Raw genomic sequence first — 26,472 nt, 5'->3', positions numbered from 1 at the left:
CTCGTTCGAACATTTAATATGGCAACGGCATGTGATGAGGCGTTTTTGGGGGGAAAGACCAGCTTTGATAGCAGTCTGGTATGATATACTGGCATTGGTATGTGGGCGGCAACAAGTGTACAGACCTCTATCCAGAAGAGAGTTCGGGTTTACGATATACCCTACATACACATACATTTACATATACACACTCTATTTTCATGATGCCGATTTGTGCTCCGATGCTCCGTCGCCTAGACTTTCCCTCATCCTCATTTCCAGTATCGAGAGCTTGCGCAAGCGGTCATTACTTTGTCTCTCAATAGACGTGTCAGCCACAAGATGATGAAAAGGCGCTTGCAATGTATGAAAATTGAAAAGCCAATTCAGGCAAGCTTCCCACGGCAACAGTTGCTGTCATGAACCGGTTCAAATTTTACTCCCCTCATTTTCTTTTTAGCGTTGCGGGAGGTAAAAATCTCCCAATTCGTACGGTGCAGAAGAACATCGGCGAGACCCCGGGCGCTTGCGCTTGCCGGATGAGGTGACGTTCCCACCCCCGCGGGCCCCGCATAAGGTACATACCACCCGACCCCGCGGCGCGGAAGCTGTTGGGAGGAGGAGAAGGAGGACCAATTGAGGACCTAAAGGAAGTCATTGGAGAGACGTGAAGTTTGGGTGGGACGTCATGGTCGTCCAATTGCTCGGTCCCTTGGGGCCGACTTACATATAGTAGACTCGGGTTGTTCCCCCGTTTACCTTGTGAATGAGAAGGATGTTCTCTCGCTCTCTCCTCATCTCCCATCAACTACTAACGTCCCCCTCATATCTAATTTCGAGGATAATCTTTGATTACTTGCCTCCTTCCCAACTTCAAAAGCACCATTATAAGAGGTGACGTTGTTCAAGCTAAAGAAAGCAGTATCTTATCTGGACATCACACCACAACACATCTCACCCTTTCACCAGGCAAAACATATCCGAAGCAAACCCCCTTCAAAATGTCAGCCAAACACTTCATCAATGACCCAACCAAGTTGGTCAACCAGGCCCTCCACAGCCTAACCCTCACAAACCCAAGCCTGGCCCTCGACAAGCCCAATAAGATCATCTACCGCAGACCGACACCCGATGCCGCCAACAAAAAGACCGTCTCCGTCGTCTCGGGCGGCGGCTCGGGCCACGAGCCCTCCTTCGCAGCCATGGTCGGCCAGGGTCTCCTCTCCGCCGCCGTGGCGGGCACCATCTTCGCCAGCCCGAGCGCGGAGCAGGTCCGGACGGCCGTCGCCTCGCGCGTCGACACTAGCGCGGGCGTTCTCGTCACCGTCATGAACTACACGGGCGACGTCCTCAACTTTGGGATGGCTGTCGAAAAGGCCCGCGCCAGCGGCCTCGAGGTCGAGATGGTTGTCGTCGGCGACGACGTCGGCGTTGGGCGGGCCAAGGCGGGTAAGGTCGGACGGAGGGGCATCGCGGGCACGGTGCTCGTGCACAAGATTGCCGGCGCGCTCGCGGCGCAGGGCAGGCCGCTGGCCGAGGTGGCAAAGGTCGCGCGCCTGACGGCCGAGAACCTAGTCAGCGTCGGCGCGAGCCTGGAGCACGTTCACGTTCCCGGGCGCGCGGTGCCCAGCGGCGAGGAGGAGGGCGCGCTGCAGCTCGGTGAGGCGGAGCTGGGCATGGGAATCCACAACGAGCCGGGTTCCGGCCGGGAGAGCGCGGATCTGGAAGGGTTGGTGGGCAAGATGCTCACGCAGCTGCTGGATCAGAGCGACAAGGACAGGGCGTTTTTGAACGTCAACTCGAACGAGGTCGTGCTGTTGGTCAACAACCTCGGTGGCGTGAGCGCGCTCGAGCTCGGGGGCATCACGGCCGAGGTCGCGGCGCAGCTGGAGGGCAGCTACGGGATCCGGCCCGTAAGAATCCTGAGCGGGACGTACATGACGAGCCTCAACGGCCTGGGCTTCAGCATCTCGCTCCTCAACGTCGTCAACACGGACATTGGCGGCCCGAGCATGATACAGCTGCTCGATTACCCGACCGAGGCCACGGGCTGGTCGTCGCCCATCCTCAAGGAGACGTGGGAGGCCAAGAACCAGGCCACGCGGGAGGAGGCGGCGGACGCCGGGCAGGCGACGAAGCCTAGCGATCTCAAGTACGATGCTGCTGCGGCCACCAAGGCTATCACGGGCGGTCTGCAGAGGGTCATTGCGGCCGAGCCCGAGGTGACTAGGTATGACACCGTCGTCGGTGACGGCGATTGCGGCATCGGTCTGAAGAGAGGAGCTGAAGGTGAGAGACAAACATGCTATCCGATCTAGATGTCACACCAAACGTGCACAGTCCGCTGACAAGCTTCACGCTCACTAGCAATCCTCAAGCACATCTCACAGAACCCCCTGACAGGCGACGCCGTCGTCGACCTCGCCTCCATGGTCCCCGTCGTCGAGAACACAATGGACGGCACCTCGGGCGCCCTCTACGCAATCTTCCTCAACGCCCTCACCGCCGCCCTCCGCAGCCTGTCCCCCGGGTCCGCCGACGCAAAGACCTGGGCCGCGGCCCTGAAGCAGAGCAGCGACGCCATGTCGCGGTACACGCCCGCGCGACCCGGCGACCGGACCCTCGTCGACGCGCTGTACCCCTTTGTCGAGGTCCTCGGCGAGTCGGGCGACGTCAAGAAGGCGGCCGAGGCGGCGCGCGCGGGCGCGGAGACGACAAAGGGCATGAAGGCCAGCCTGGGGCGGACGGTGTACGTCGGCGGCTCCGGGTTCGAGCAGGTGCCCGACCCCGGCGCGTGGGGGTTGAGCTGCTTCTTTAGCGGGTTGGCGGGCCTTGAGGGTGAGGATGGGTGGGAGAAGCTGTAGAGATGGATTGCCGAGTCCGCAATTTCCAAAAGGGTTTCCTTGTGTATGGGGCAGATCGCGCCTGTTTTAGTAGTAATTTTCCTCGATGAGTGAATCGGATAATAGGGGGGTTTCGTGTGGTTGCACGAAGCTTGGAAAATCGGCAAAATGCTCAAAGAGTCAGGGAGAAAATGAAAGAACCCAATTGATCCATTTTGTCTTCAACGCCTATCTCATCCCATTTTGAAACAACAAAACCACTTTACCGTGGGTATTTATGCGAAACTTGTTTCCTTCTCAAGTTCCTGGTTCGTCCGCTGCTCTTCTCCCCCGCCTCTCTCTTAACTCATACGGTATGGCACGGTGAGCATGCGCCAAGTTGTCACCAAACCAAGCGCGCCTCGTTCACGGTCCCAATTCATCTTGTTGAGGCATATTCTTCGTATGGCCGGATAGTGCAGTCCCTTTGTTCTCCCCGTTTTCTCGGTTTCAACGTTCTTGTGTATGGCCCAGATGATTATCGTAGAGGGGCCGCATAACAAGACCAACACGCTCAACTCCTTCTCATCCGCGATTGTTGGATTTCTTCAGCTCAAGAGGACCAGGATGACGCTATCACCACGGAGAAACCTGTACAGGTGTTAGCCTCCAATTATGGGGGTAATGGGCATGCGGTGGGCGTAAACTGACATCTTGCTGATGAAGCGGTCCTTGTTCACGGGACGACCCTTCTTGCCGTTGGCCAGGCGCGGCGTCTCTGTCCACATTTCCTATAGAATACCAACGTCAGCCTCGCTTTTTGTGATTTCTGGCGACGAGCGAGAGTAAGAAGTTGTCGCACCTTGACGTTCTCCAGAACCATGTTGCAGTGTCTGTCAAAGGCCTTGACGCGCGCAAGGAGCTTTCGGTTGTTTCTGATGGAGATGAGGACCTGGGTGTGGCTGCGGACGGCGGTCTGGAGGATGGAAAGGGGTCCGGCGCTGAACTCGTGCTCTTCGAGCTGTGCGATTTCGTACTCGGTCAACTCGTTGCGCGACTTGGTGAGAAGCTCCCTGTTGGTTTACGTGTTAGCACAATGGATGGATATCCATACAGGGGATAAGGACAGGTACGAACTGGATCTTAGGATCGGTCGACATGATGGGCGGCAGTCTGGTGGGGATAGGCGTGGAGGGTGTCGATGTGGTGTGTGTCGCGACAACGTCTTTGAATGCTGGGCAAAGGTACACACAGCAAGGCTGAAAGAGTTTGGCAGTCTCGCGGCTCGCCGTAATGGCGCACAGATGCTCTGATTGGCCAATAGCTTCAGTGAGGTCGGCGCTGGAAAAAGTGTCCCCGTCCAAACATTACAGGCGAAAGCTGCACTGGAAAGCTTGTAGCGATGCGCAAGGTTTAGTGGGGGTTTCCTGCCGGGCGCACCTTGGTCAGTGCGCACCTCAACTGGCAGTTGCCAATTGCCTTACCGGACAGACCCATGGTTATTCTCGGCCTCGAATTTGACGTGGAGAAGAGCTTTGGAAAACCATTCCCGCGACATCACCTACATCGAAGCTCCTTTCCCACCCCCCCTTCCTCCCTCCCCTCCCCCGTCCGGCCCGTCTACCACACGCCCACTATCCGTCAGTCGATGCATCGCTTGTCCTAGACGAGCGCATTGGCAGTTGGTAGCAGACAAATGTTCTCGAGAGCGATCGCACTTAGAGCCAGGCCGGCAGCGTTAGCTGTTCCTTGCCGGAGCTGCAGCAGGAGCTTCGGTATGCCTCTCAGAGCCAAGATCATCGGCGCGGAGGCCTCATCACGCGCACAAGTGAGTCATTCTATCCGTCTTGCTGTTGGTATAGTCGACGACGTTGACTAACAACCGCCTTCAACAGATGTCGACGCAGATTCCGAAAGGGTTTGAGCAGAAGGCCAAGGATGACCCTGACGATGTCATGTTCAACAGCAGTTACGGTCTGAGGACCATTGAGCTCAACCGCCCGAAGAAACTCAACTCCCTGGACGGAAGCATGATCCGAAAAATTCTGCCGAGATTGGTCGAGTGGGAAAAGTCGGACCTGGCGAACGTGGTGGTCATCAAGGGATCAGGCGAAAAGGCCTTCTGTGCCGGCGGAGACGTTGCCGCACTGGCAAAGTGGAATAAGTTTGAGGACGGATGGAAGCGGAGCGCAAAATACTTCGAGCTCGAGTACAAGCTGGACCACTACATCGCGACGTATCAGAAGCCCTATGTTGCCTTCATGGACGGTATCACCATGGGTGGCGGTGTCGGTCTGAGCATCCACGCGCCGTTCCGCGTTGCCACTGAGCGCACCATCTTCGCTATGCCCGAGACGACGATTGGTTTCTTCCCCGACGTTGGCGCCTCATTCTTCCTGCCCCGGATGGCCGGCTCCATCGGCACGTACCTCGCCCTGACGAGCGAGAGACTTCAGGGCGCCAACGTCTTCTATTCTGGTGTCGCCACCCACTACCTCCACTCGACTTCTTTGCCCCAGGTAGAGGCCCGTCTTGCCGAGATTCGATTCCGCGACCACGACTCACTGGAGAAGCGCCTCCAAATCGTCAACCAAACCCTCGAGGAGTATGCCACCGGTCTCCCCCACAACGAGCCCATCCTTCTCGGCGGCGACCTGCGCAAGGCTATCGACCGCTGCTTCAGCCAGAGCAACATCGGTGCCATCATCAAGGCTCTCAAGGCCGAGAAGGGCTCAACGAAGCAGTGGGCCGCGAAGACGATCGAGACGTTGCACAAGCGGTCGCCTACGGCCGTCAACGTTGCGCTGAGGCAAATGCGCATCGGCAGCACTTGGTCAATCGCCGAGACTTTCAAGCGCGAGCACAAGATTGCAGAGAAGTTCATGCAGCAGGGCGAGTTCACCGAGGGTGTGACTGCGTTGCTGATTGAGAAGAGAGCCCCGGTGTGGAAGCCTGCTACTCTGGAGGAGATCAAGCCTGAGATGAACGTCACGGAGCCCTTCTTCGAGTCCAGCGGAGAAGACCTTGAGCTGCTGAACGACCGGGACTACAAGGAGTACCCGTACACATACTTTGCTCTGCCGACCGAGGCCGATGTACGAAAGGTCGTGCTCGAGGGCCAGCACACGCCCGAGGAGGTCGTGAAGAAGCTCGCCGCCTCGAAGAACAACCGACAAGGTGTCGAGGCGGTAGTCAAGGAGATTGTGGACCGTAAGGTCGTCGCGAACAAGGAGGGTCGCGCGGTCTGGCCCGAGGAAAACCAATAGATGGTGTTGGGATATGTCACCGGGATAATTCCTAGGCTTGTATGATACTGTAGATGCTTTTGCCATGTATCTGAATAAATTTCACGGGTTGTATTGTGATCCGTTATTGACATTCGATGGACTGCATGGCTGTGTTCGTTGTGAAAGTGGAGATCGTGAACTGTGTTGATTAAAAGCTTCATCATATGTTCGTTGTTGAGCCTGATTGGCCCAATAAGTTTCGCATTCAGAAATGCTGGAACCTCGGTGGATTGGAACTGATACAGAAAAGTTGGGGTAGCGATGGCTTCGTGCTGATAGGCGGGCCTGGTATTGTTGCCTGCACGGCTGTGGTGGTTGCTTCGAAATTATCGGAGATAAGACGAACCAACTATTCCGTCATACAAGTAAAGTAAGGCAAGCTTCGAGCCAGGCCTTACTTTTCATGACAAACCTCATAACGTGAAGAGCGATGACTGTGGCGGATGGGCTTCGATGGCTTCGCTGTAATAGATTAATGGCTACTGGTTGCCGGATGAGAACGTGGAGTCACGGATGCAAACACCATGGTAGCGCTGAAAACCTCTACACTAAGAAGAGATGAGGTGGATGAGTCGGGAGTTGGAGGGGGGAATGAATGAATGATCGATCTCTCGGTTGGACGGGCAGAACTTCGACCCTGTCACCCTGGTCCGTGAGATTGATTGTACGGACAACCCAGGCGAAAGACGGGAAGAGTAGAGGAAAAGAGAGAGACCTCAGGCTCAGGCTTCAAGAAGTGGGCAAGTATAAAGAGGGCCCCCGGCCCCCCTTTGCCGTCTTCGGGCAGGAGAGCAAAGAGCAGCTTGCGTTTCTCCCCTACCATTTCTCATCATCTTTTGTAAGTTCCGGTGCTTGGTCCGCCCTGGTCCTGAGTCGCCGGTGTCAAGTCCCGGTTGCAAGCGCAAAGTCCGACCAAGAAGAGGCAGTAGCAACCGGCTGGTCAGCAGGAGGACGAGGCCCCACCCGCACCCGAGAACCTCAGAAAGCGAGGAAAGAGGGGACCCACTTACGGCATTCACACAGCAACCGCCTCCAGAGGCTCCAGAGGCTTCAGGGGGGGTCACATCCGAAAGTCCAGCGGTAAAGGTCTCGGTCGAGCACGGACCATCACCGGAAGCCCTTTGAGACCCTCCTCCGCTCTCCCCGGTGGGCCACTCAAGTCGCGGACGAAAGCGTGCACAGCGTGTTTTTGGCGCGTTCTGGATTCGGTGCAAAAGCTGGGTTCGCGCTAAGAAGCTAAGCGGCACTTACCCCTGGTCCAACGTCACAGCACCCCCTGCTGGTCTAACCCGCTTTGGGCGGCCTGTATTGAGACTTCCTTCATTGCGTACCTTACCCGTTGTGTTCTTTTACTACCTTACACGCGACAGACTTCACGTCTTTCTTCCCTCATCGTACTGTCCGTCCCAGGTTACAGTTCTTTTTTTTACAAGCAAACGCTTGAGCCTTTCCATTGAGCTGTCCAGCATTGAATTTGAGAAGCGTCTTTACTTTTTCAACTCTGCACCAAAACAGCGAGGCGTGCGTTTGTCTCAGAGCTGCTCTCTAGTCGCGCATGGGCTTTAAGTGGTTTGATCCACTTCCCAAAAACGCGACTTACACCAAAGCCGGGCCCAGGACGCGACTTCCTTCACGACCACGGCCATGATACCCGCCCCGCGCTTTACGTGACGCCTGCACTTTACCACTTTAACCACTACAAACACCAATTCGTAACCCACTCTCAACTCCCAATCCCTCCACTTTCTTTTCCTTTTTTCCCACCCTTGGTCACCGCCCAACAACTACTGCCGGCACCACTCGACTCTGTCGGCAATACCTCTCTACCTATTCGTCTTTTCATATTCGCCCGTCACCTCACTTTCGAACTGGACGAACACTCGAGTCGGTGACAGCCTCGCCTACGATGGCGTCGCCAATGCCATCAGCACCTGTGGGTAACTGGGGAGGTAACGGCCAAGCGATGCCACCACAGCCTCCTTCTGGCCCGGCAGATATGGATGATGCGGGTGTACAGATTCGAACCATGGGCCGTGAGTGCTTCCCGTTTTGTTTCTGCTCTGGCGTTCGCCGGATATACTGACTGGGAGATGCAGTCAAGGTCATTTACGCGTTCGCCGACAGCGGCGAGAGCTTCCTGGCGCGACACTCAGAACTACTCACCGTCCAGACAGTACCAATCGACGAGAAGACCACAGTCGGCATGGTAGACTTGAAGTTGTGTGCCCAGGCCGTTGTTAAGTGCAGCCCTGAGCTGCTGAGCGACGCCACCCGCGACTTTGCCGTCTACGCATACGACTATTCAGAACCCGATGAGCCATTGGTCGGACAGGGCTTCCTGGGATGGATCATGAACAACACAGATGGCAAGAGGATCATTGGTCGCACCACCAGGAATCCCCTCTCGGTCTTTAGCGGTGGCGTCAAGGAGATCTTGGAGATCAAACTGAAGCTGAAGCCAGTAGCCGCCATGACACAACCGAGATACGAAGTCGAACCTAGACCAGACGCTCGACACTCATATCAGCGCTCTGAAAGCCACATGAGCGTCGAGATACAACCCACAAGACACAACGATGGTGCACTCACGCCCAATAGCCATGCCGAGTGGGCCAGCTTCATGCAGTCGAATCAGCAGATGGGCAACCAGCAACATCCCCAAAATGTTGCATCCCCTCACCACCTACCCCAGCACCACAACGAATTCCAACACCAACCACAACCACCACCCCAGCAACGACAACAAATGCAACGAAGCAATTCTTTTGCTTACAATGGGCCCCCGCAACAGCAAGTGCAAAACTCACAACTTCAACAGACCATACCCCAACCGCCTATGCAAAATTCTGAAGGGCCTAATCGGGTGGCCCCTACCCTTGTTGACACAGCAACCGACACCCAAGTGAACCCACCATCGAGACCATCATCCAGGGCTTCAAACATATCAAAGAAATCAAGATCTACCGGACGACCGCGTGGTCGCCCCCGAAAGCAGCCGAGAGCTGAGACTCAAGGTAACACGTCGGGCTATGAGGATGGAACCGATGGCGACGATGGTCCAGCCAAGAAGAAGAGGGCAACCATGACCCAGGTCACAGGCAACATCAATGCCCCCTTCGGTGGCGGCTGTGGCCCTCTCCGCGTCACAGCAAGCACGGCTGGCTCCTTGCGAACCTTGCGACCGGCCGGGATTTCTCAAGACCCTTCTATGGGCTCTCACATGCAGGATGTGCCTAGAGCCCCGACACCCGTCCCCGACAGAGGTCCCTCAATGCCACAGGGTGGCAAGGCCACGAAAGGTAGCAAGTTGCGTCGGCAGTCGACATTGAGCCAGGCCGCCACGCCTCCTAGCCAACCCCAGTTTTCCGAACCGCCCTTTGCCATGTCCCCGAGTCAACAAGATGGCCGTTCCCCGGACTCAGAGGCCGTGTCTCCCAACTTTTCCGAGGATAGCCCTGCAGCCATTGGATCTTCACCGCCTGTCCCTCGTACCACCAGCTTTGTGCGGTCAAGTCCGCCGGCGTCCAGCCCGATACTCCCCCCTATGCGAATGCCGATGCCAATGCCACAGCATGATTCTGGCTTTATGAGCGGCGGCGTTGACGACCTTTTCGATGGCGACATTATGAAGCCACTTCCGAAACCCGTTGCTACTGCACCGAAACAATCCAAAGGGCGGAAAACGAATCGCAACGAGACCAAGGAACAAATAGATGAATCCGGTATCCCCATCCAAGTCTTTCAGCTGGCGGAGCATGTACCCAGCGAAATAGATACTGCGCCGAAGATCCGGAAGCAACTCCCTCCCAAAGCACCCACTTCGACGCCGTCGACAGAGCCATCACTGCCACCTCTACAGCACGCCGTCAGCGAGTCCAACATGACAGTGCCTCCGCAGCCTGCGGGAAAAGAGCCCTCACCACAACAAGAGGAGCCGGTTGTGGTGATAAAGCCTGATGTCGACATGGACAGTCAAAGTGCTCCCAGTTTCGAGGCCCCTCAGTCTGAAGATAGCCTCGACATGAGACTCGAGCAACTTGTACAAGCTGTGCAGGATAAAGCACCCGACGTAGTGTTGCCAGAGCCTTCGACATTGGCTCCTATCGCGGCCGACGTCTTCGCTCTTCCTTCCGCACCACCATCTCTTTCTCGGTCTACTTCAGAATTTTCGCAGGCACTTCCAATGGTCCCGGCCAGCGACCCGATCGGCCCTATCGCATTGCCAGCTCTCCCACTTCCAGATATAACCTCTTTCTCCGAAGCGCCTTGCCCGCCAAGCGACGCGTTCCAACCCCCGAGATCACCAACCCAGGCTCAGAAGGCAAACAAGAACTATGTCAAGAAGAAGGCCATCAGAGAAAAGCTATTGCAGGCCATCGAGAGTGGGCAAACCCCTATGTACTGCAACAATTGTGGTGCTATTGAGACTCCCACGTGGCGCAAGATTTGGTCCCAGGAGCATGAGGGTGTCCCCGAATTCACCGAGTTTTCAGATAAGCCTGGCAGAATCACTGCCATCCTGGTCTTGGAGCGAGATGATGAAGATAAGGTTACCAAATACCAGGTCATCAAGAAAGGCCTGGCACCTCATGAGGACAAGTCAGAATGGAAATGGCATATGCTCTGCAATCCCTGTGGTATTTGGTTGTGTAAATGGAAGGCACATCGGCCATCGGAAAAATGGGAGAAGGACAGATCTCGTCTCAGTCAACAAAGACGGCCTCGGGGTACTGGGCGAGCTCCTAGACCGCCCAGGACGAAGAAGTCTGATTCGGCAAACCCGCTCAATCCGACGTCTGAAGCTTACTTCACTACGGATCCCATCGGGCCCGAGGATCGAGGCATCTCACCCATGGATGAAAGCAGATCTCGTGGCATCTCACAGGTCAGCAATGCCAACGAAGCTTCACAGCGTTCAGTCTCTCAGCTATCGATGTCTCAACCGCCTGACTATCAGGGCTCACAGCCAGCGTCGCCCGGGCATGCCTCCAACCCAGGATCTACCCACTCACGAGGAAGCGGTACCGCCAAGAGCCCAATCACCCTTGACAACACCGACGTGGTGCAAGATATGGGTGGTACCCGACGGCTCCTATTTCCTTCACCTCGAAAGGAAGGCGTTGCTAAGGTCCTAGGTGAGGTTGCCGTCAACGTCGTACAGACTGCGCCGGAACTCAACGTCTCAGCGGAAGCTGCACAAAGCAAGGAGTCCACCGACAAGTCTAGCAAGGATGAGGCGCAGAAGGACACCGGGTCGAATAAGGAGAACCTGGCTATTCCTGATGATGACCTGGAAGATCTGTTTCGGAGCCCCATCGGTCGCCCATCCACGCCGCCCCCTCGGGAAAGGCCTGCTAACAGCGGCCCCTTCAAGACTCCCACTCGGCCGACACCCAGCCACCGTCCCATCACTAGAAGCGTCACTAGGAGTGTCTCACGATCGTTGAGGTCCGGCGATATGCTCCGATCCCCCATGGCTATGCGCCGCACGCCTATGCGGACTCCGCGGTCGGCTAGAGGCCAAATCCGGAGAAGCCCTCGCCTGCATCATGAAGAGTTCTCTCAGATGGAGATGGCCTTGGAGGAGTACCTCTCAAGCCAACCGGTCGACCACCAGTATGACTCTGATATGCTGGAGGCTATGAACCGAGCATTGGCGGAGTCTATGAATGCTCCTGGTTCCAGTTTCGATATCACCAGTATGATGATGGATTCAGACTGTCAACTCGAATTCGGTGATCTGTTGGATTCGCCATCCAAGCCGACGCCGCGACCGGCTCGGCAAACGAATGATTACGAGGATTGGGAGACGTGGGAGAAGAACATGCGTGAGCGCCAGGCGGCAGATGATGCCGCACGCGACTAGATACCCGGTGGGAGGATAGAATGGTCATGATGTTTACTACGAGGGATTGCAGTGGAAGTTTTCACGAAAGCGCGGGACATGGATCCACGCAATACGCGCAGCGTCGCCACGTGTCGTATGATATTTATTGGTTCTGAGGGGGTGGCATTATAACAGCGCGCCTGCGGGCATGAGATATATGGGAGAAGGCGTTTCGGGGCATCATAAAGAGGATGCCTGGTGGACTTAGAGTTCCAAACACCGGCCTTGGTGCCATGGTGATGAGTCACACGTTGCCTCTGCTACCTTACTGCATTGATTCAATGGTTTAAGATGAGGCCATTGGCCTTGTCACAGCAATACATTTGTTAATGACATATTTACGTCTCATTCGTGACAACCCCATGTTATATTCTTACCTCATAGTGGCTTACACCGTTCCGTTATTACATATGACATGCACAGCTTCAATCTATTTTTCATAGTTAACCAAAGGATGAATAACACCAGTCGTCGGCAGATAGACACTTTCGTCAGTACTGGCGGAGAGCGAGGCGCAGATTACCAACATAAACTTCAGTTACTGCAGTTCTTCAAAGCCCGGGTGGGGACTTGTATATTTAAAATTGAAAGTCCACGTAAATACCATTTGTATCATCTAAAGACGTACGGTAGTACTGCATGCACGCCCGAAATCTCTGGGGTTAATGTGCCAAGTCGAGGTGATGGCTGCCTACTTTGTCTCTTGGCGGTATCTCAAGATCCAAAGTTCCTAGTGTAGCCTACCTCGCCTGTCGAAACAGCTGTAAAAAAAGGGTAAGCGCAGAGGTGTGTCTCAGAAGTGCTAGTTAAAGCGCTCCTGTCTAGAGTCGTATCGAGAATCCCACTGAGAATTGCGTTGAGAGTCGTCAGAAGCAGCCATATCAAGTTAAACACTAAGTCATATCTCGAAATGTCAGCAGAATCGATTCTATTGGTAGTCGCTTTGACCCAAGAATGGAGTCGATGTTGAAAATTCGCCCATTAGGAGTTGAGTGATGACAAGCAAGAGTTATCAATGAAGTCTTGTTTCTTTTTTGTTTGCCTCCCTTTTACACACACACACACACACACATTTACCACAGCCCGTCACTCTCGTCATTCATGGGTGACCTCTTTGCTATTTCCAGGAAGAAATAAATGCCCGATGTAGCATCGAGACTTGAAATGTGAATTAAGAAGAAGCAGAAATAAGTCATCGCAACCAAAAGGAGCATATAAAACTATACTCCAGACCCATAGCAGCCGATGAGGAGCATCTGAGATATTCATGCCTGATGCAAGTCTCAACTACTGGAACCAACCCAAACCCAAGCACACCTAGTTGTTGAAAAAAAAAGCCGACCGCTCGACGTGCTCTTTGGACCTGAGGGAAACAATACCCTCTCGCAGTTTGAGTTAAAGGACATATTTCCTCTCTTTAGACGCCACTCTTTACACCATGGTAACAAGTAATTCCTTTGCTACCTTTAGAAAAAAATGAATACTAGATGTACTTCTTTAATCAGGGGAAGTAGTATATTCCTTCATGATCAAAACTTTTGTTCGACTATTGTTCTCATGGTTAATATCAAGTGCATCTTCGCTTTTGTAAACCATTGCTCTTCACGCTCATATTTATAAATAATCACTTAACTTTTATGGACCGCTACTCCCCACGCACGTATTCATGGAGAATTACTTCGCTGTTTTGAACCACTGCTCCTCACGCTCTTATCCGTGAACGACTTGTTCAACGCCCCCGAGAAGATATGAACGTCCGACGTGATAACCAGAGAGATAAAGTCTTGTCCTGCCCAGATCTGATGCTGGGAAGCAGCTCCCCAAGCGCCAAAGGAGCGGAGAATATGCGATGCGGCCCTCGCTAATGCGCCCGGATCCCGGCACTGCAATGCTAAGGCTGGTTCTATAAAGCCCAATATCGAGATATAGTTCCCTAAGCCCCCGAAAGATCGGACAGAGCCACGTCCACCCTGGTGCCTTCGTCCCCGAGTATTAGTATCTCTCCTGGATGACAACGACTGGCTTATGTTTGCTGGTGTAACGTCAATCATCTTCGGAATATACATCGATTCAGGAGAAGCACACGATCTTCAGCCCAACCTTTCGTCTGAATATAAAGGTAGCGAACGGTTAGGGACACAGAGCGAGGATAATGGTGAGGAGGCCGAGGATCCGGAGTTGACAGTAGGTGATCTATAACAATCGCGCAGCCATGAGACTGCACCCATCTACGGTCAGGTGATAGGACATAAAGTACACGTATTCTACACATTTAAACAACACCGCACTTGCTTCCCCAATTTTCGCTTCCAGCTTCTTCCGCTGCGTTACATCCCGGCTCGGTGGTGGTTCGGCCGCCCGAGTAACCGTCTCCGTCCTCTCTGCTCTTATAAACACGCACGACGCTGACTCCTCTACTTCCTCCTAACCAAGCCCTTGGCGTTGGAGTACCCCTTGATGCGCTTGGTGTACTTCCACAGATGCTTGTACTTGGCGGTCTGGCGCTTGGCTTCCCAACCGCGGGCCTTCTTGGGCTCCTTGAGCGAGAAGACGCGCTTCGGGCGGAACTCAATGTCGGCGCCCGGCACACCGGCGCGCTCCATCACGCCAGCCGTGTTCTCGTCCCAGATGGTGCGGAAGATGTTGAAGCCGACGGGCTTGAGGTTGAACTTGTCGCGGTACGACTTGAGGGAGAAGCCGTCGCGGGCCTGGTAGAGCTTCTTGAGCTGGGCGGTGTCGAGCTTCTGGTCACCCTGCTCGAGAATAAAGATGGAGAGGCGGTGGTAGGGGGAGCCCTTTTGCGCGAAAGCGGGCAGGTAGGGAACGGCGAGCTGGGCCTCGTCGCGGATCTTGGAGAGCGGAATGGACGTTGCTGTCGGCGAGACGGGGATGTTGGCGGCGAGGTAGTGGCAGCGCTTGGTGAAGCCGTCGGTCTCAACGGAGGGTATGTCCGAGTCCATGATGACGATGGAGACGAGACGCTCGCCTGCCGTGAAGGGGGTGATGCGCAGACGCGGGGGCACCTCGGAGATGTTGCTGGGGAGGATCTTGCCAGGGGGAACCTTGGAGCGGCGGAAGAAGAGCTGAACGTCGTAGGTCGGCTTGATCTTGGGGAGAATATCGGGGATGATGTTGAGCTGTTGGATACGCTGCTCAATCATCTTAGCCTCGTAGGATTGCCACTTGCGCTCGGCAAGGAAGCGGTAAATGGGCTTGCTCATGTCACCTATTCCAGAAGGCACATTAGCACTCAATGCGCGTCTCAAGCATATAAATGGACGTCATGTATCCTTACCAAGCCCATCCTCGAACCGCCTCTTGACAGCGGGATCGTTGATATCCGCCAGAATCTTCAATCTCTCGACCTGCTTTCGCAGACTGGACAGCCTCATCTGACGCATCCTCTCTCCTCCCCTAACCTGATCACCACTCAAGCCCTCCAACAGCTTGATCGCCTCCGTCTCCTTCACAATAGCACGGAGCTTCTCCTCGCGATCGGCGGCGAGGATCTTGCGCGCCTCCTGGAATGCCTGGTAGGGCAGCTGCTCAAAGGGTATGTTTGAACTCGTGCGGATGGCATAACGGCGACGTCTCGAACCAACGGGCGGTGTGCCTGCCTTCCACAGATCCTTCTCGGCCCACGGCGCGACGGCCGTGTTGGGGTCCAGCTCGACGGGGTCGACAGTCTCGGGGCGCTCGCGCGACACCTTGTACACTTCGGCGGCAGGGGCGGGCGTCGTTGAAAGACTTCTCCGTATCGGCAGGGGCGTGGCGACTCTGTTCAGGCATCGGTGAAGCGGCCGGATGGCCTGCCTACACGACGATGACATCTTGGGCTGTGAAAAGAGGGGGGGGCGTGGTGGGTTCGGTAGGTGGTCGTCTGATTCCCGACCAGAGCTTCTGAAGGAGGTTTTTCAACAGAGCTTCACGAGTCTGCTCTGCGGGTCCCCATAATTATTTTTCCAATTGAACGGCGGAATATCCCGCCCCGGACAGGGGACTGGAGCTCCCATTGACAAGCCACACAGCGTGCACGCTGCAGGTACGTACCGGCAATTGACGCTGTCTGATTGGTAGCTTCCTTCGACAGGACGGGCCAAATTTTCGTGTTTCCTGCGCAAAGGGTTGCAGCTCCCGATATTCTAACGCATCGAAGGAGCAGCCCATCGAACATCGCGAACTCCCCTTGCGACGACCGTATACACAATGGCCGGCAAAGGAGTCAGGAGCCTCGGAGAGGCCATGAGGGGGCTTTCCCTCTCATCGACGTGCAGGAACGCGAGCCCTGCTACCTCCTTCATCGGCTCATCCAGCTTTACGAGATCAATGGCCACCGAGGCGCCATTCCCCGGCATCACAACCTCCGTCTACAGCACATCTAAGCAGGCGGAGTGGACACCAAGTACGTTCTACGGCAACATACTCCATTCTTCAAAAGATGCAAGCCCTAACACCCCTTCTTAGCCACATCCGTCCCCGTCACAGTTCACGCCTTCCCGACGCTCGAACCCCAATCCCTCGAGTCCTACTCGACGAAGCACCTCTACCTCCCCCTCCGCCGCGACCTCCTCCATCTCGCTGTCGTCTACGAGGGCGATTCCACCCGCCAGGGTACGGCCAGCACAAAGACCAGATGGGAGGTTCGCGGCTCGCACAGAAAGCTACACCCGCAAAAGGGAACCGGCCGCGCCCGCGCCGGCACGAAGCAGTCGCCCATCCGCCGCGGCGGAGGTGTCTCTCACGGCCCCAAGCCGCGCGACTTCAGCACCTCGCTCAACCGCAAGGTCTACGACGTCGCCTGGCGCACCGCCCTCAGCTACCGCTACCGCCGCGGCCAGCTCATCGTCTGCGAGGACGGCATGGAGCTGCCCCTGCCCCAAGACTTTCTCGCCTTAACCGACGGAGGCTTCGTGGGACCCAAGATTGCGGAGGAGTACCGCCGCAAGTGGATGATGCAGGTTCTCGAGGCCAATCAGTGGGGCAAGGCTCACGGCCGGACGCTGTTCATCACCAACGGGGACAGGCCGAGGCTGGAGGAGACAATGGAAACCGTGGGAGACCAGGGCAGGTGCCTCGGTGTTCACGATGTGGATGTCAAGGATCTGTTGGAGGAGGGACGCGTGGTTGTTGAGCGCGCGGCGCTCAACGAGATGATTGAGTCGCACCAGAGTGACCTGATCAGCAAGATCTTCATTGGTGGTGCTTTGAAGCGTGGCCCGGCCATCGGTGGCTCGATCATCTCATGAAGCATCGAATGTGCTTTGAAAATGGGGAAGGGGGAAGAAAAGGAAGAAGAGAAATCTGTCGATATATGTAACACCAATCAACGAGGAGATCTTCTGGTTAGAAGACGCCTCTCCGGCTTGTAGCAATAGAAGGCACAAATTGCCGTTCACTCTGTAACCTATTCTAAGGGAAAGATGCATTTGCGGATCTGTGTGGTAAAATCGAGTCATCGAATGAACACGAGTGTGTTATTCCAGATATCAACTATGGTTTCCAACAGCGAATGAATGCTTGCGACAGAAAAAGACTCTGATCTGTTGATCCAAAAGGGGCCAGATGTCTAGACTTTGGAAGTTGATAGGAACTTGCGCATATGCTCAGTTGCAATGAATCGAATTGATGCTACCTCAACGAGGGGCTACCTGAGCACCTTACGCTGTCACATACTTAGCTAAGTTGCATAAAAGTATCAACACCAAAGTTGCGACTTGTATGTTACCCTTTTCCCCTCCAGAAAAGGCGATGTGGACTAAGGTAGTTCGTAGAATGCATAAATTCAACAATTCGTGTGTGTTTGCGTATGCTGAAACCAAAAATGGCAATTGCTGAACATGGCTTTTTTTTTGTTCTTCTCTGGCGACTATGGGGCTGTTGACGTCCGACTTGCCTACATTCGGAAACCTGACACGCCATACTGCGTCGTAAGAACCTGGCAAGAACCCGGGGTCTTATTGTGTCGCCACCGAATTGAGTCGAAAGGAAACCCACACGCGCATATGCACGCTCAGTCAGCCGAAGAAAAAACGAGACTGAACAGAGATACTCAACACGGGTGGAAAAAAACGACATGACATCAAACCTCGTGAGTCCAGTACTCCGTCTAGTATCGCAGTCCAGTCAGCATCTCAAAGTACCTACTTCAGAGCAAGGTACTTTTGAAGAGCAAAAGTATTAGGGTCAGCGAGTTAGACCACCAGGGAACGCTCCGGGTATTTCCCAGCCCCATTTATTTCCCATCGGGTAAAGTGGAGCGAGTTGCAACCAACCCGGCCCGAAAAAAATCGAATACAAAGAGGGCGTTTACAGGTTTCCCGCGCCGCCGCCGCGCTGCACCACGGCGGAGCGAGACGTACCTATCGGGGTCCATGCGCCCCAGCCCTACGTCATCACCAGCAGGGTCATTTTCGTCCTTGGCCTCACCCACTCTCCCGCCCCGTCAGTAAGTCGCCTTACCTCAATTTAGAGTTTCCGCTGTCCAAGGCAAACTACCTTGCCAGAAGCCCGCGGGCACCACCCCTGCTCTGCGTCGTGTTATACATCATACGGTAGATTAAGGTACGGATAACTATTTTGCCTCATGTTTTGACGACCTTCGGTATTGTATCCGTCTTTTAGACGCCAAATTTGAGGGGTGTAGAGTAAGTCTAGATGTAGTCAGATGTAAGGCATGGCCTTCGAGATTGAAGTAAGAACAAAATGCGTCAATATGTAGCACTTTCAAGTTAAGCAAGTCTCGAGAGACCAACATGCAAAAATGTCATCCTCCTTCTCCTCCTTCCTCCTCGAAGAATGGAGCCCTGCAAGGCTGGACCAGATCCCTGCTTTCCCGCCTTGATGCCTGCAGGAGGGAGTGGAAGCAACAACTGAAGCACCGTCGTACAATACGATAGAGTATTCTAACCTGTGTTTGCTGTGTTAAATTATCCATGGATACTCCCTCTTGTCCACCCGTACTCGGCGACGGTCGCCGAAACTCGCCGCACGCGACCTGACAGGACTCAGGTTCCTCTATATCCATGAATTATAGCGAGAAAACAGCGGGTCGTTGAAAGAAGCGTTTTGAACGTTTTCTCCTGTGTAATGCTAATTAGTGTAGTACCTATTCGGCGTGGCGGGCCGTCCAAGGGATGGTTTGGCTGGATTTTGGGGCCGCTGCCAGGTACACCTGCCCGTCGTCCTAGGTCCCCGTACCCATCATCCCGTATTTGGACATTTGGGGGCTACCAGTGACGTAGTGGTAGTTCAGACTTCAGCCCAACGAGAAGGAGAGAGGTCCTTGTATGACCATTGCATAGGTACCTTAGACTAAAGAATGCTATTCTACTTGACTTATTCATCACTCTTGTTCCCTCTCTTCATCAACGTCTACTCACCTCTCATGCAAGGCCACGAGCGACATCCACTCCCTCCTGGAAGCAAGTGAAATCCCCCCGGAAGACGACTAGACAAGGTCCCCCTTCGACCTCCCCCACTTCGCTTCTCGAGGCCACTGCTGTGGTGTTGTATAGTTGTCGTTGCGAATGGGGAACCCAGGGAATCGACTCCAAGGGGCCCGTACTGACGTAGTGCAGGTCAAGCTAAGGTACATCCTGTAGCTACCTAAACCTGACGTAGGATCCCGGAGCAAGCTCCTCCTCCTCCTCCTTCTCCTCCATGCCAATTTCTTCTAGTTGATAAACCGACTTGCCCTCACAGCATATCGACCTGATCTTTTTCTGCTCCTCTTTCCTCCCCTTTCCGCTTCTCTCTTTGTATGGCGGTGTGCCCGTACTTTGGTACTGTCGCTGAAGCTGCCTGCCAGCTTGAACACACTTCCAAGTGACACCAGGTACACCCCCAAGCTTCTCAGGCAAGCTTCCCAATTCTCCTCCGACGGCGCCAAGATCTACGGGAGAAGGGCTTTGATACATACTACCACTTGGTACCAGCGCGTCAGTCTCCATGGCAAGGTCTTTGGGAGCCTCGATCTTCTTCGACCGCCTACTCACGCTAGTGTTCCCGTCTCACACCCCGCTCCTTCGATACATCGACTGCTCTCGACTTCGCGTATGCACCAGTGGCTTCAAACCCGATCTTCAGTCCGTCTGTTACCTATCCCCCTCTATCCTCGAACCTTTTGCCTCCATCCAATCCCTCGTGAAACCGACCGGCTCCCCAAGGCTTCGCCTCGTCCTCAACCTTCGACTCGACTCTCTTAACACCACACGCGCCAATAGCCGATAAGGACATTCATAGTGACCCATATTCCACCAACAAGGATATCACATCATGCTCTTGGCAAGAACTTGCTCAAGCTCATTAGAGCCGACGACCCCTGACACTGATTACCCCCCTCCCCGGAAGCGAAGTCGAAAGCTCAACTCATCCCACCCCAGCACCACTACGACCGACGTCGAGAACTCATCGAATACGAGAATACGAAACCCAACGTTTCCTGCTGCCAACGATCGTTGAGCACCTCTCATATTTTGCTCGACCTGGGGAGGATGAAAGTGGGGAAGTGTTTAGAGGAGATCGACTCCATCGCCAAACTTGCCTTTCATCGACACCCACGCAGACAATTCGATGAAGTGTATTGGAGAGAGAAAAGATATCGAGAAAAAACATGAAGGAACGGCCGCATACTCAACGTCTCGACCGTCCAAGATACGGCAAACGACAAACTCGTCACCGCCGATGACAGCGTTCTAGCTCGCTTGTTTGGACCCGCCATAACAACACTCTGCGAGCAAGCTTCTCACGGGTAAGCTACAGATGGTCGGCTGGCTCTGCCGTAGGGCTCGAACCAATGTTCCGGCCGTTTGGATATCGTCTCCATGTACCTATCCACGTCGTACTACCACTTGGGAGAACGGTGTCCCAAGGGGCTCCAGGGGTCAGCATCTTGCCCCATCAAACATCCTGTCTGAACAGGGCCTTACACCTCTCGCGTAAGATCATAGCATTTGCCCAGTGGCTTTGCGCCGAATTTTCTTTGTTCATATCGTTATCTTGTGTCTATCCGAATCCCCTATTGCTAGTTTGGTTTGTGGGATTCTTCACCTCAAAAGATGTACAGCCCAACTTTCCCCCAGGGTATCAGGTCGTTTCCCCAGCTCTGGTCCGGTAGCTGGCGGCTCAACTCCTCCGTCTGGTCCCTTGTTGTAATTATCCTCCCAAGTCATTGATCATAGCATTGCTATGTTCTCGAATCCATCCGAACTCCTATTCTTGGAAGCCCCACTCAAGATAGTGAGAGCTTCTTATTCATGCTGTGCCCAGAAAGGCTCAGCTTCTCAAGTTTTAGCGCCTTGCTATCCATTCCACATCGTCGCCAGCCACAGCGCTCTATGTGTGGTCGAAAGCACTGTCGGGCATATGGTCGTAGTTGATATCGGCATCACTTCCAGATCTCGATGACAGGCTCGTCATAGCACGCTCTGAGCGGGCAGGCGATATCAGAGACATTTGACCTGGCATCAATCAATACCTCCAATGCTGTGTCGTGGGATAAGGGGTTTTTCTTACTGTCAATTGACGGTCTATAACCTCCCCCAGTGCCGAGTGGCCTGTTGCCAGCCATGCGGCTGGCATCAAGACTTTGCTTTTTTACACGCTCTGCGCTCACCTGAACGAATCGCCGGGCTTCGTTGTCGAGCCATAGGTTGATGTTCGGATCGTTGCAATTTGCGTGCGACATGAGCTCGTTTTTCATTCTCGTAACTTCATCAACCAGTCCATTGTATTCCATCTGCAACTGTGCATGCTGGTTCTCCAGTCCCTGTTTGGTTTCCTGAAGGTCTGAGACCCACTCCTTCTTCTTTTGGCGACATTTGCTCGCAGCGACGCGGTTCCGTTCGAGGAACTTGTCTCTTTTCGGGTCTTGGTCGTTCTGCACCGGAGCTTTGCCTTTCCTTCCCTTCTTCCTGGGTGGGCTGGCATCATAAGGGTCCGCTGCTCGACTCGGTTTTGGCGGTCGAGGCTGCGTCGAGATATTGGCGTCGACCCTCGCACCCGATTGAAATGTTGAAGCCGGAGGTATGTTGAGTATTGTCGGCCTATCTTCGACGTCTTCTTGCTTCGTGTTGTACTGTGCTTGGCCATGATGGCCGTAGAATGAGGGCATGCCAGTCACCAGTGGATCCCAGGCACCCGGAACAGCCATATATACGGAAGGGTGGTGTGCCATGTTCTCCGATGTGTCACTGTCTTCCGGTCGGACTAAATCGAGCGAATCTAGAGGTAGTGTTCGTGGTTGATCGCTGGGGAAGTCATTGTTAGTCGGTGTTGCAATATCAACCGCATCATTGAAGAAGCTCGGAGGGGTATTCATCGTCCAGGTTAAGGACCTCGCCAGGTCTGGCGAAGGTGTCGAGCTCAAATTTTGCTGAAAAACGGTGTTCCAGTGGTGAGGAAGCGTTATCTGGTCCAAAGTAGGACAATAAACGTTTTATCGTGCGCTGCTGACCTACCCAATGCGTAAAGACTACCAAGTGGTTTGCGTGTGGCACTGGCTCTGGGCTTGCTGACTGGATCGAGAGACAGTACGCAAGGGACCGATAACGACGCCGGGCAGTACGAGAGGGTAAAACAAGGCAAAAGCGAAGATCGCGGGCAAGAAGGTGGAAAAGCGAGAAAACACACGATGAAGAGTTTCGCCAAAAACGCGGACTGATCTCGACGCCTGCGTGTACTTGGCGATGGACAAGACCCGAAATTGGCTGGGGGGCGCGGTGTCAACGAGGACGTGTGGTGGCTTCGGGTACGAGAAGGTGCTGCTTTATTCAAAAAGCGAAGCTGATCCTCGTCGAGATCGAAAACGTAGGAGGGCACGCTACAATGCCCAATGGTCAGTGTCTGCGTTTGGCAATATCAAAGAAGGAGTACACAAAATTAAGAAGAGGTAGTATGAGGGAACGATGGATTAGGATTGCGACAGGTCAATGATGCGGATGGAAGTGGGTGACACGGTGGAGCCGGGAGACAGGCATCATCAAGAGTAATTGAGAATACCTTGATATTGTGTAGAAACGGAGGGGTCGCTTGCAAACGGGGCACCGTATTCGCACTCTCCCACACGCAGAAAGGCAATACCACACGCTGGCCCGAAAAGGGTTCTGGGATGGAGCGACAGGGCGAGGAGACGTACGTTACATAGAAGGGTAAGGTAGGCGCAAACGGTAAGGACGCGAGGGGCTGGTGAAAGGGATGTTGCGATATATCGCTGAGGACGGGAGTCTGAAGGTACTGCGGGGTTCTCAATGAAGGTTTGAAATCTGCGTACCACGGATGATTGGGGCAGCTGATCGCGCGTCAGTGAGAAAAGTCACTGTCGACGATCTTGAGAGCTGCCGATCCGGACAATATGAGAGCAATACGGTCGAAGCAGGCCGGCGACCGGGCGTTTGTTGACGGGAAACGGTAGGCAGAGATCAGCGGAGCGCCGTTCCAACGAGCCGAAAGACTGCTAACGAGCCGGAGCGAACGGAAGCTCTCGTAGTTCGAGGAAGAAGCGGAAAATGATGCACCCAGCTAGACAGAATATCGATCAGTCGTAAAGCTGAGCTTCGAGTATTGCTTTGTCGATGTCGGCGATGAAGGCCAATGTCATGACAGTCAGCCTATTGTCGTTGTGCCGGTTGCAGCGTGGTGAGAGCGCGGCAACGTCTTGTCGTCAGCCAGACAAGGATGCTCAGGTGGTGGTGGTGTGGGCACTGGGCTGGTAATGCTTGCAGTTTGATGGGGCCGTCGCAGTCGCGGTCACACAAGGAAGATGTCGGCGGGAGGGCAGGGATGGGTCGGAGGTTGCCAAGCACAAGACGACGGAAGCAGAGCCGGACGGATCTCCCAGGTTGTTGGAGAGAAGAGAGGGATGGTGATGCTCGGAGCCGTGTTGAGGATCGAGGCCAAATTGGCCGAGGCGAATAGCAGCGGAGTAGGCTCCGGCAATCGATCAGAATGATGCTCAGAGCTAGCAAGCTGTGACAGAGAGGAGCAGCGGTGGAATCCAGATGGAGCGGAATTGACAATGGATGTGGGATCAAAGAGGCTCGGTGTGGGCAGGTAGGAGCTTTTCTCAGGAACAGACAGTGTGCAGGTTGGGAAGAGGGGGATGAGAAACGGGGATGGGAAGTCGTCGTCGGTAGAAGGCGATGAACGGAAATGGGGGGTGGGAATTTCAATGGCATGAGGTACGGAGTACCGCATACCATACATGAGATGGGCAGTCGGGAAAGACGGGAGCTTCGACAATTGCATTGCCTCGAACACCACGTTTCTACTTTCCTCAACAGCATTTTCCCTAACAATTGCCTTTAGCTCAGGCTCCAATTACCTCACGCTACCTTGCTTCCAGTTAGCTCGAAGAGGGTAAGGCAGGTAGGTATCCGTAGAACATTCAGAACTGAGAAAAGCAGTTAGGCGAGATGGTGCATCTACCTCAGCTTAGCTAGACTGAAGTGTTGCTCCCTCGGCAGAAGCAATCACATTGGATCAGGTCATACCAAAAAGCTAACACACAGGCACCTTATCTGTCAGACACGGGCAGACACCCAGTCGATGGTAGATGTACACATGCAGCGCCAACATCAGCACCGGTTCCAGACTTCCAGCACCACCATTGCGACCATTCGAATCTGTAGCTGGGCAACTTCACTCGTTAACCTCCCTTGCTTTGGGTACGTACGATGCACCATACACTACATGAATTCACCTCAGCTTACCTTGGCTGCGCGACACAAAATGGCGGGGTAAGTAAGGTACCTAGACAGTATAGCTTCTACGCTAAGCACTTTTTGCCTCTCAGACAGTGCCATAGCTGTGCAGTGTAGCAGAGCTGGATGTTAATAATTATCGCAGATAATTACTGCTGGACAAGCTAAAGCAACCAGACCTCCCGAGTCCCCGTCTAAGCTTCATCCAACACTTCGTCTTCAGACACAGACACACACCCACCCGATCCGACCCCTCTGCTGTGCAAGGTCAGGTAAGGTTGGCACCCATTGGATGCCAGAGACTGACGAGAAGGCAGGCACGCCGCACATTCATCAAAAACACTAGGTACCTACCCTGCCGGCCCTTCCCCCCTCCCACCTCACCTTGTCCTTCCTGGGTTCGCCATGGGGCCGTTGCCTTGGGGGCTAATTGTTGGCAGAAGTTGGAAAGCTGCGACCAAGTCCCTGTTCTTTCGGATGAAAAACTCCGGAGAATAATAAAGATAATGGTAGGCACCTACGCTTCAATACCGTCGCCGGTTGCCGTTTGTCATTGCATTACAGTCCTCAAGATCCATATTCTTCCTTACGCTTCTTTCTTCTTCCCTTTCTGTACGACACACCGGCGACCGAAATGGGCCCACGGCGCCGAACTGCCTTCATAACCCCTTGAGCCATTGCTTGCCAGGGAAATACACGGACGACCGGGGATGAGGGGACGCATCGAACGGTGTGTCAGTGCCTAAGTTCGAGCTAGTTGCAGTTAGCAACCTCAGAAGAGGCACATTCAGCGACGCATTCCAGACGACACTTTGCCCAACTTTACCATAAAGGATACTCCCAAAAAAGCCATGGAATCCAGCCCAAGTGCCCACCAGGGACCATGGCCGGTGCGGGTGAGGGCACAGACCAGAGAGCGACTTGGAACAGCGAGGAGTGGGTGTGAAAGTCTGGGAACAGCAGCAGCAGTGCAGGACCAGCGACCACCACCACGACCATCAAGACAGATGGGATGTGACATTGATGCTGTCCGGGAAAGTGCTCTTGGTGGAAGGTCCGGGCGCCGGGTTGAGCTTTCCTTCCACCATCCATGCCACCTAAATCGTCGCGGCCCCGCCGTTGCCAGCTTCCTGCCTGCCCAGGGCCCTGCTTGCTTCAATCCTTCCTGGCACTTGCACTTGCTGTTGAGGGTGGCGTGCGGCGTGCGACGTGCGGCGTGCCATGGCCCATGGCTGGTAGGTGCAGGGGGAAAGCTCGGGAACGCTTGGTACCTTGAGTGGAGAAAGTGAGGGGCAGCCCACCTCATCCAGAGTGCTCACTGTTCAGTAACTTCAGTGTCGCCCAAAACGGTCACGCCAAACCACCGTGAACAGAAAACAGCTCTCAACTTCGCCCACCTTGGACACCGCACTGCATCAGTGCATGCTCCTTCATACCTTACCACTCACACCGTAGGGACACTGTGGACCGCGGAAACCCAACTACCCTTCTCGTCCACCCACATCAACCTGCATCTTGACAACGAGAATAATGAGGGAGGGAGACAGCTTAGCACTCGCGGTGCTTTCCCTCCCTGGAAACCATCGAACACCAATGTTTTTGCCTCTGCTATCGTCTTTGATCTTGTCTTCATCCCGTCTCGACTTGTCCCGGCGTGGTCTCATCTTGGGTAACCTTCATTCCTCCATGGAGCGACCGGCATACCCGGCAGGCCGCATCTGCACACATTACACACTACGTGAGCGTGGTGAGTAAGAGATGCGTCGGGACCAAAAAGTCACGTCCAAGTTGAACAGATT

At 54.4% G+C, this 26,472-nt stretch overlaps 10 protein-coding genes across 10 annotated transcripts; 4 read left to right on the top strand and 6 right to left on the bottom strand.

Moving 5' to 3' along the window:
* Nucleotides 1-980: 980 nt before the first annotated feature.
* Nucleotides 981-2,843, top strand: CPAR01_08367 (dihydroxyacetone kinase; the record flags this gene model as incomplete). Its single annotated transcript, XM_060492635.1, has 2 exons — nucleotides 981-2,268; nucleotides 2,347-2,843. 2 exons carry the CDS (start codon nucleotides 981-983, stop codon nucleotides 2,841-2,843), a joined length of 1,785 nt encoding a protein of 594 aa, XP_060349005.1.
* Nucleotides 2,844-3,409: 566 nt separating this feature from the next.
* CPAR01_08366 (LSM domain-containing protein) lies at nucleotides 3,410-3,961 on the bottom strand (the record flags this gene model as incomplete). Its single annotated transcript, XM_060492634.1, has 4 exons — nucleotides 3,410-3,452; nucleotides 3,513-3,592; nucleotides 3,664-3,874; nucleotides 3,939-3,961. 4 exons carry the CDS (start codon nucleotides 3,959-3,961, stop codon nucleotides 3,410-3,412), a joined length of 357 nt encoding a protein of 118 aa, XP_060349004.1.
* A 536-nt stretch (nucleotides 3,962-4,497) lies between these two features.
* CPAR01_08365 (enoyl-CoA hydratase/isomerase) lies at nucleotides 4,498-6,067 on the top strand (the record flags this gene model as incomplete). Its single annotated transcript, XM_060492633.1, has 2 exons — nucleotides 4,498-4,629; nucleotides 4,697-6,067. 2 exons carry the CDS (start codon nucleotides 4,498-4,500, stop codon nucleotides 6,065-6,067), a joined length of 1,503 nt encoding a protein of 500 aa, XP_060349003.1.
* A 1,927-nt stretch (nucleotides 6,068-7,994) lies between these two features.
* CPAR01_08364 (GATA transcription factor) lies at nucleotides 7,995-11,954 on the top strand (the record flags this gene model as incomplete). Its single annotated transcript, XM_060492632.1, has 2 exons — nucleotides 7,995-8,121; nucleotides 8,185-11,954. The coding sequence occupies 2 exons, from the start codon at nucleotides 7,995-7,997 to the stop codon at nucleotides 11,952-11,954; spliced, it is 3,897 nt and encodes a 1,298-aa protein (XP_060349002.1).
* A 2,435-nt stretch (nucleotides 11,955-14,389) lies between these two features.
* Nucleotides 14,390-15,805, bottom strand: CPAR01_08363 (phosphatidylethanolamine-binding protein; the record flags this gene model as incomplete). The annotated part of the gene is made up of 2 exons (XM_060492631.1): nucleotides 14,390-15,201; nucleotides 15,271-15,805. The coding sequence occupies 2 exons, from the start codon at nucleotides 15,803-15,805 to the stop codon at nucleotides 14,390-14,392; spliced, it is 1,347 nt and encodes a 448-aa protein (XP_060349001.1).
* Nucleotides 15,806-16,181: 376 nt separating this feature from the next.
* Nucleotides 16,182-17,221, top strand: CPAR01_08362 (ribosomal protein L4/L1 family protein; the record flags this gene model as incomplete). Its single annotated transcript, XM_060492630.1, has 2 exons — nucleotides 16,182-16,377; nucleotides 16,440-17,221. The coding sequence occupies 2 exons, from the start codon at nucleotides 16,182-16,184 to the stop codon at nucleotides 17,219-17,221; spliced, it is 978 nt and encodes a 325-aa protein (XP_060349000.1).
* A 2,355-nt stretch (nucleotides 17,222-19,576) lies between these two features.
* On the bottom strand, nucleotides 19,577-19,924 carry CPAR01_08361 (uncharacterized protein; the record flags this gene model as incomplete). The annotated part of the gene is made up of 1 exon (XM_060492629.1): nucleotides 19,577-19,924. The coding sequence occupies one exon, from the start codon at nucleotides 19,922-19,924 to the stop codon at nucleotides 19,577-19,579; it is 348 nt and encodes a 115-aa protein (XP_060348999.1).
* Nucleotides 19,925-21,308: 1,384 nt separating this feature from the next.
* Nucleotides 21,309-22,293, bottom strand: CPAR01_08360 (bZIP transcription factor; the record flags this gene model as incomplete). The annotated part of the gene is made up of 2 exons (XM_060492628.1): nucleotides 21,309-21,433; nucleotides 21,489-22,293. 2 exons carry the CDS (start codon nucleotides 22,291-22,293, stop codon nucleotides 21,309-21,311), a joined length of 930 nt encoding a protein of 309 aa, XP_060348998.1.
* Nucleotides 22,294-23,720: 1,427 nt separating this feature from the next.
* On the bottom strand, nucleotides 23,721-24,218 carry CPAR01_08359 (uncharacterized protein; the record flags this gene model as incomplete). Its single annotated transcript, XM_060492627.1, has 1 exon — nucleotides 23,721-24,218. The coding sequence occupies one exon, from the start codon at nucleotides 24,216-24,218 to the stop codon at nucleotides 23,721-23,723; it is 498 nt and encodes a 165-aa protein (XP_060348997.1).
* A 1,242-nt stretch (nucleotides 24,219-25,460) lies between these two features.
* CPAR01_08358 (uncharacterized protein) lies at nucleotides 25,461-25,979 on the bottom strand (the record flags this gene model as incomplete). Its single annotated transcript, XM_060492626.1, has 1 exon — nucleotides 25,461-25,979. The coding sequence occupies one exon, from the start codon at nucleotides 25,977-25,979 to the stop codon at nucleotides 25,461-25,463; it is 519 nt and encodes a 172-aa protein (XP_060348996.1).
* Nucleotides 25,980-26,472: the final 493 nt, after the last annotated feature.

Source organism: Colletotrichum paranaense (assembly GCF_030867605.1).
Source record: "Colletotrichum paranaense strain IMI 384185 chromosome Unknown Scaffold_6.1, whole genome shotgun sequence".
Classification (NCBI taxonomy): domain Eukaryota; kingdom Fungi; phylum Ascomycota; class Sordariomycetes; order Glomerellales; family Glomerellaceae; genus Colletotrichum; species Colletotrichum paranaense.
The sequence above is the reverse complement of the archived record's forward strand: the minus strand, read 5'-3'. Positions and strand labels throughout refer to the sequence as shown.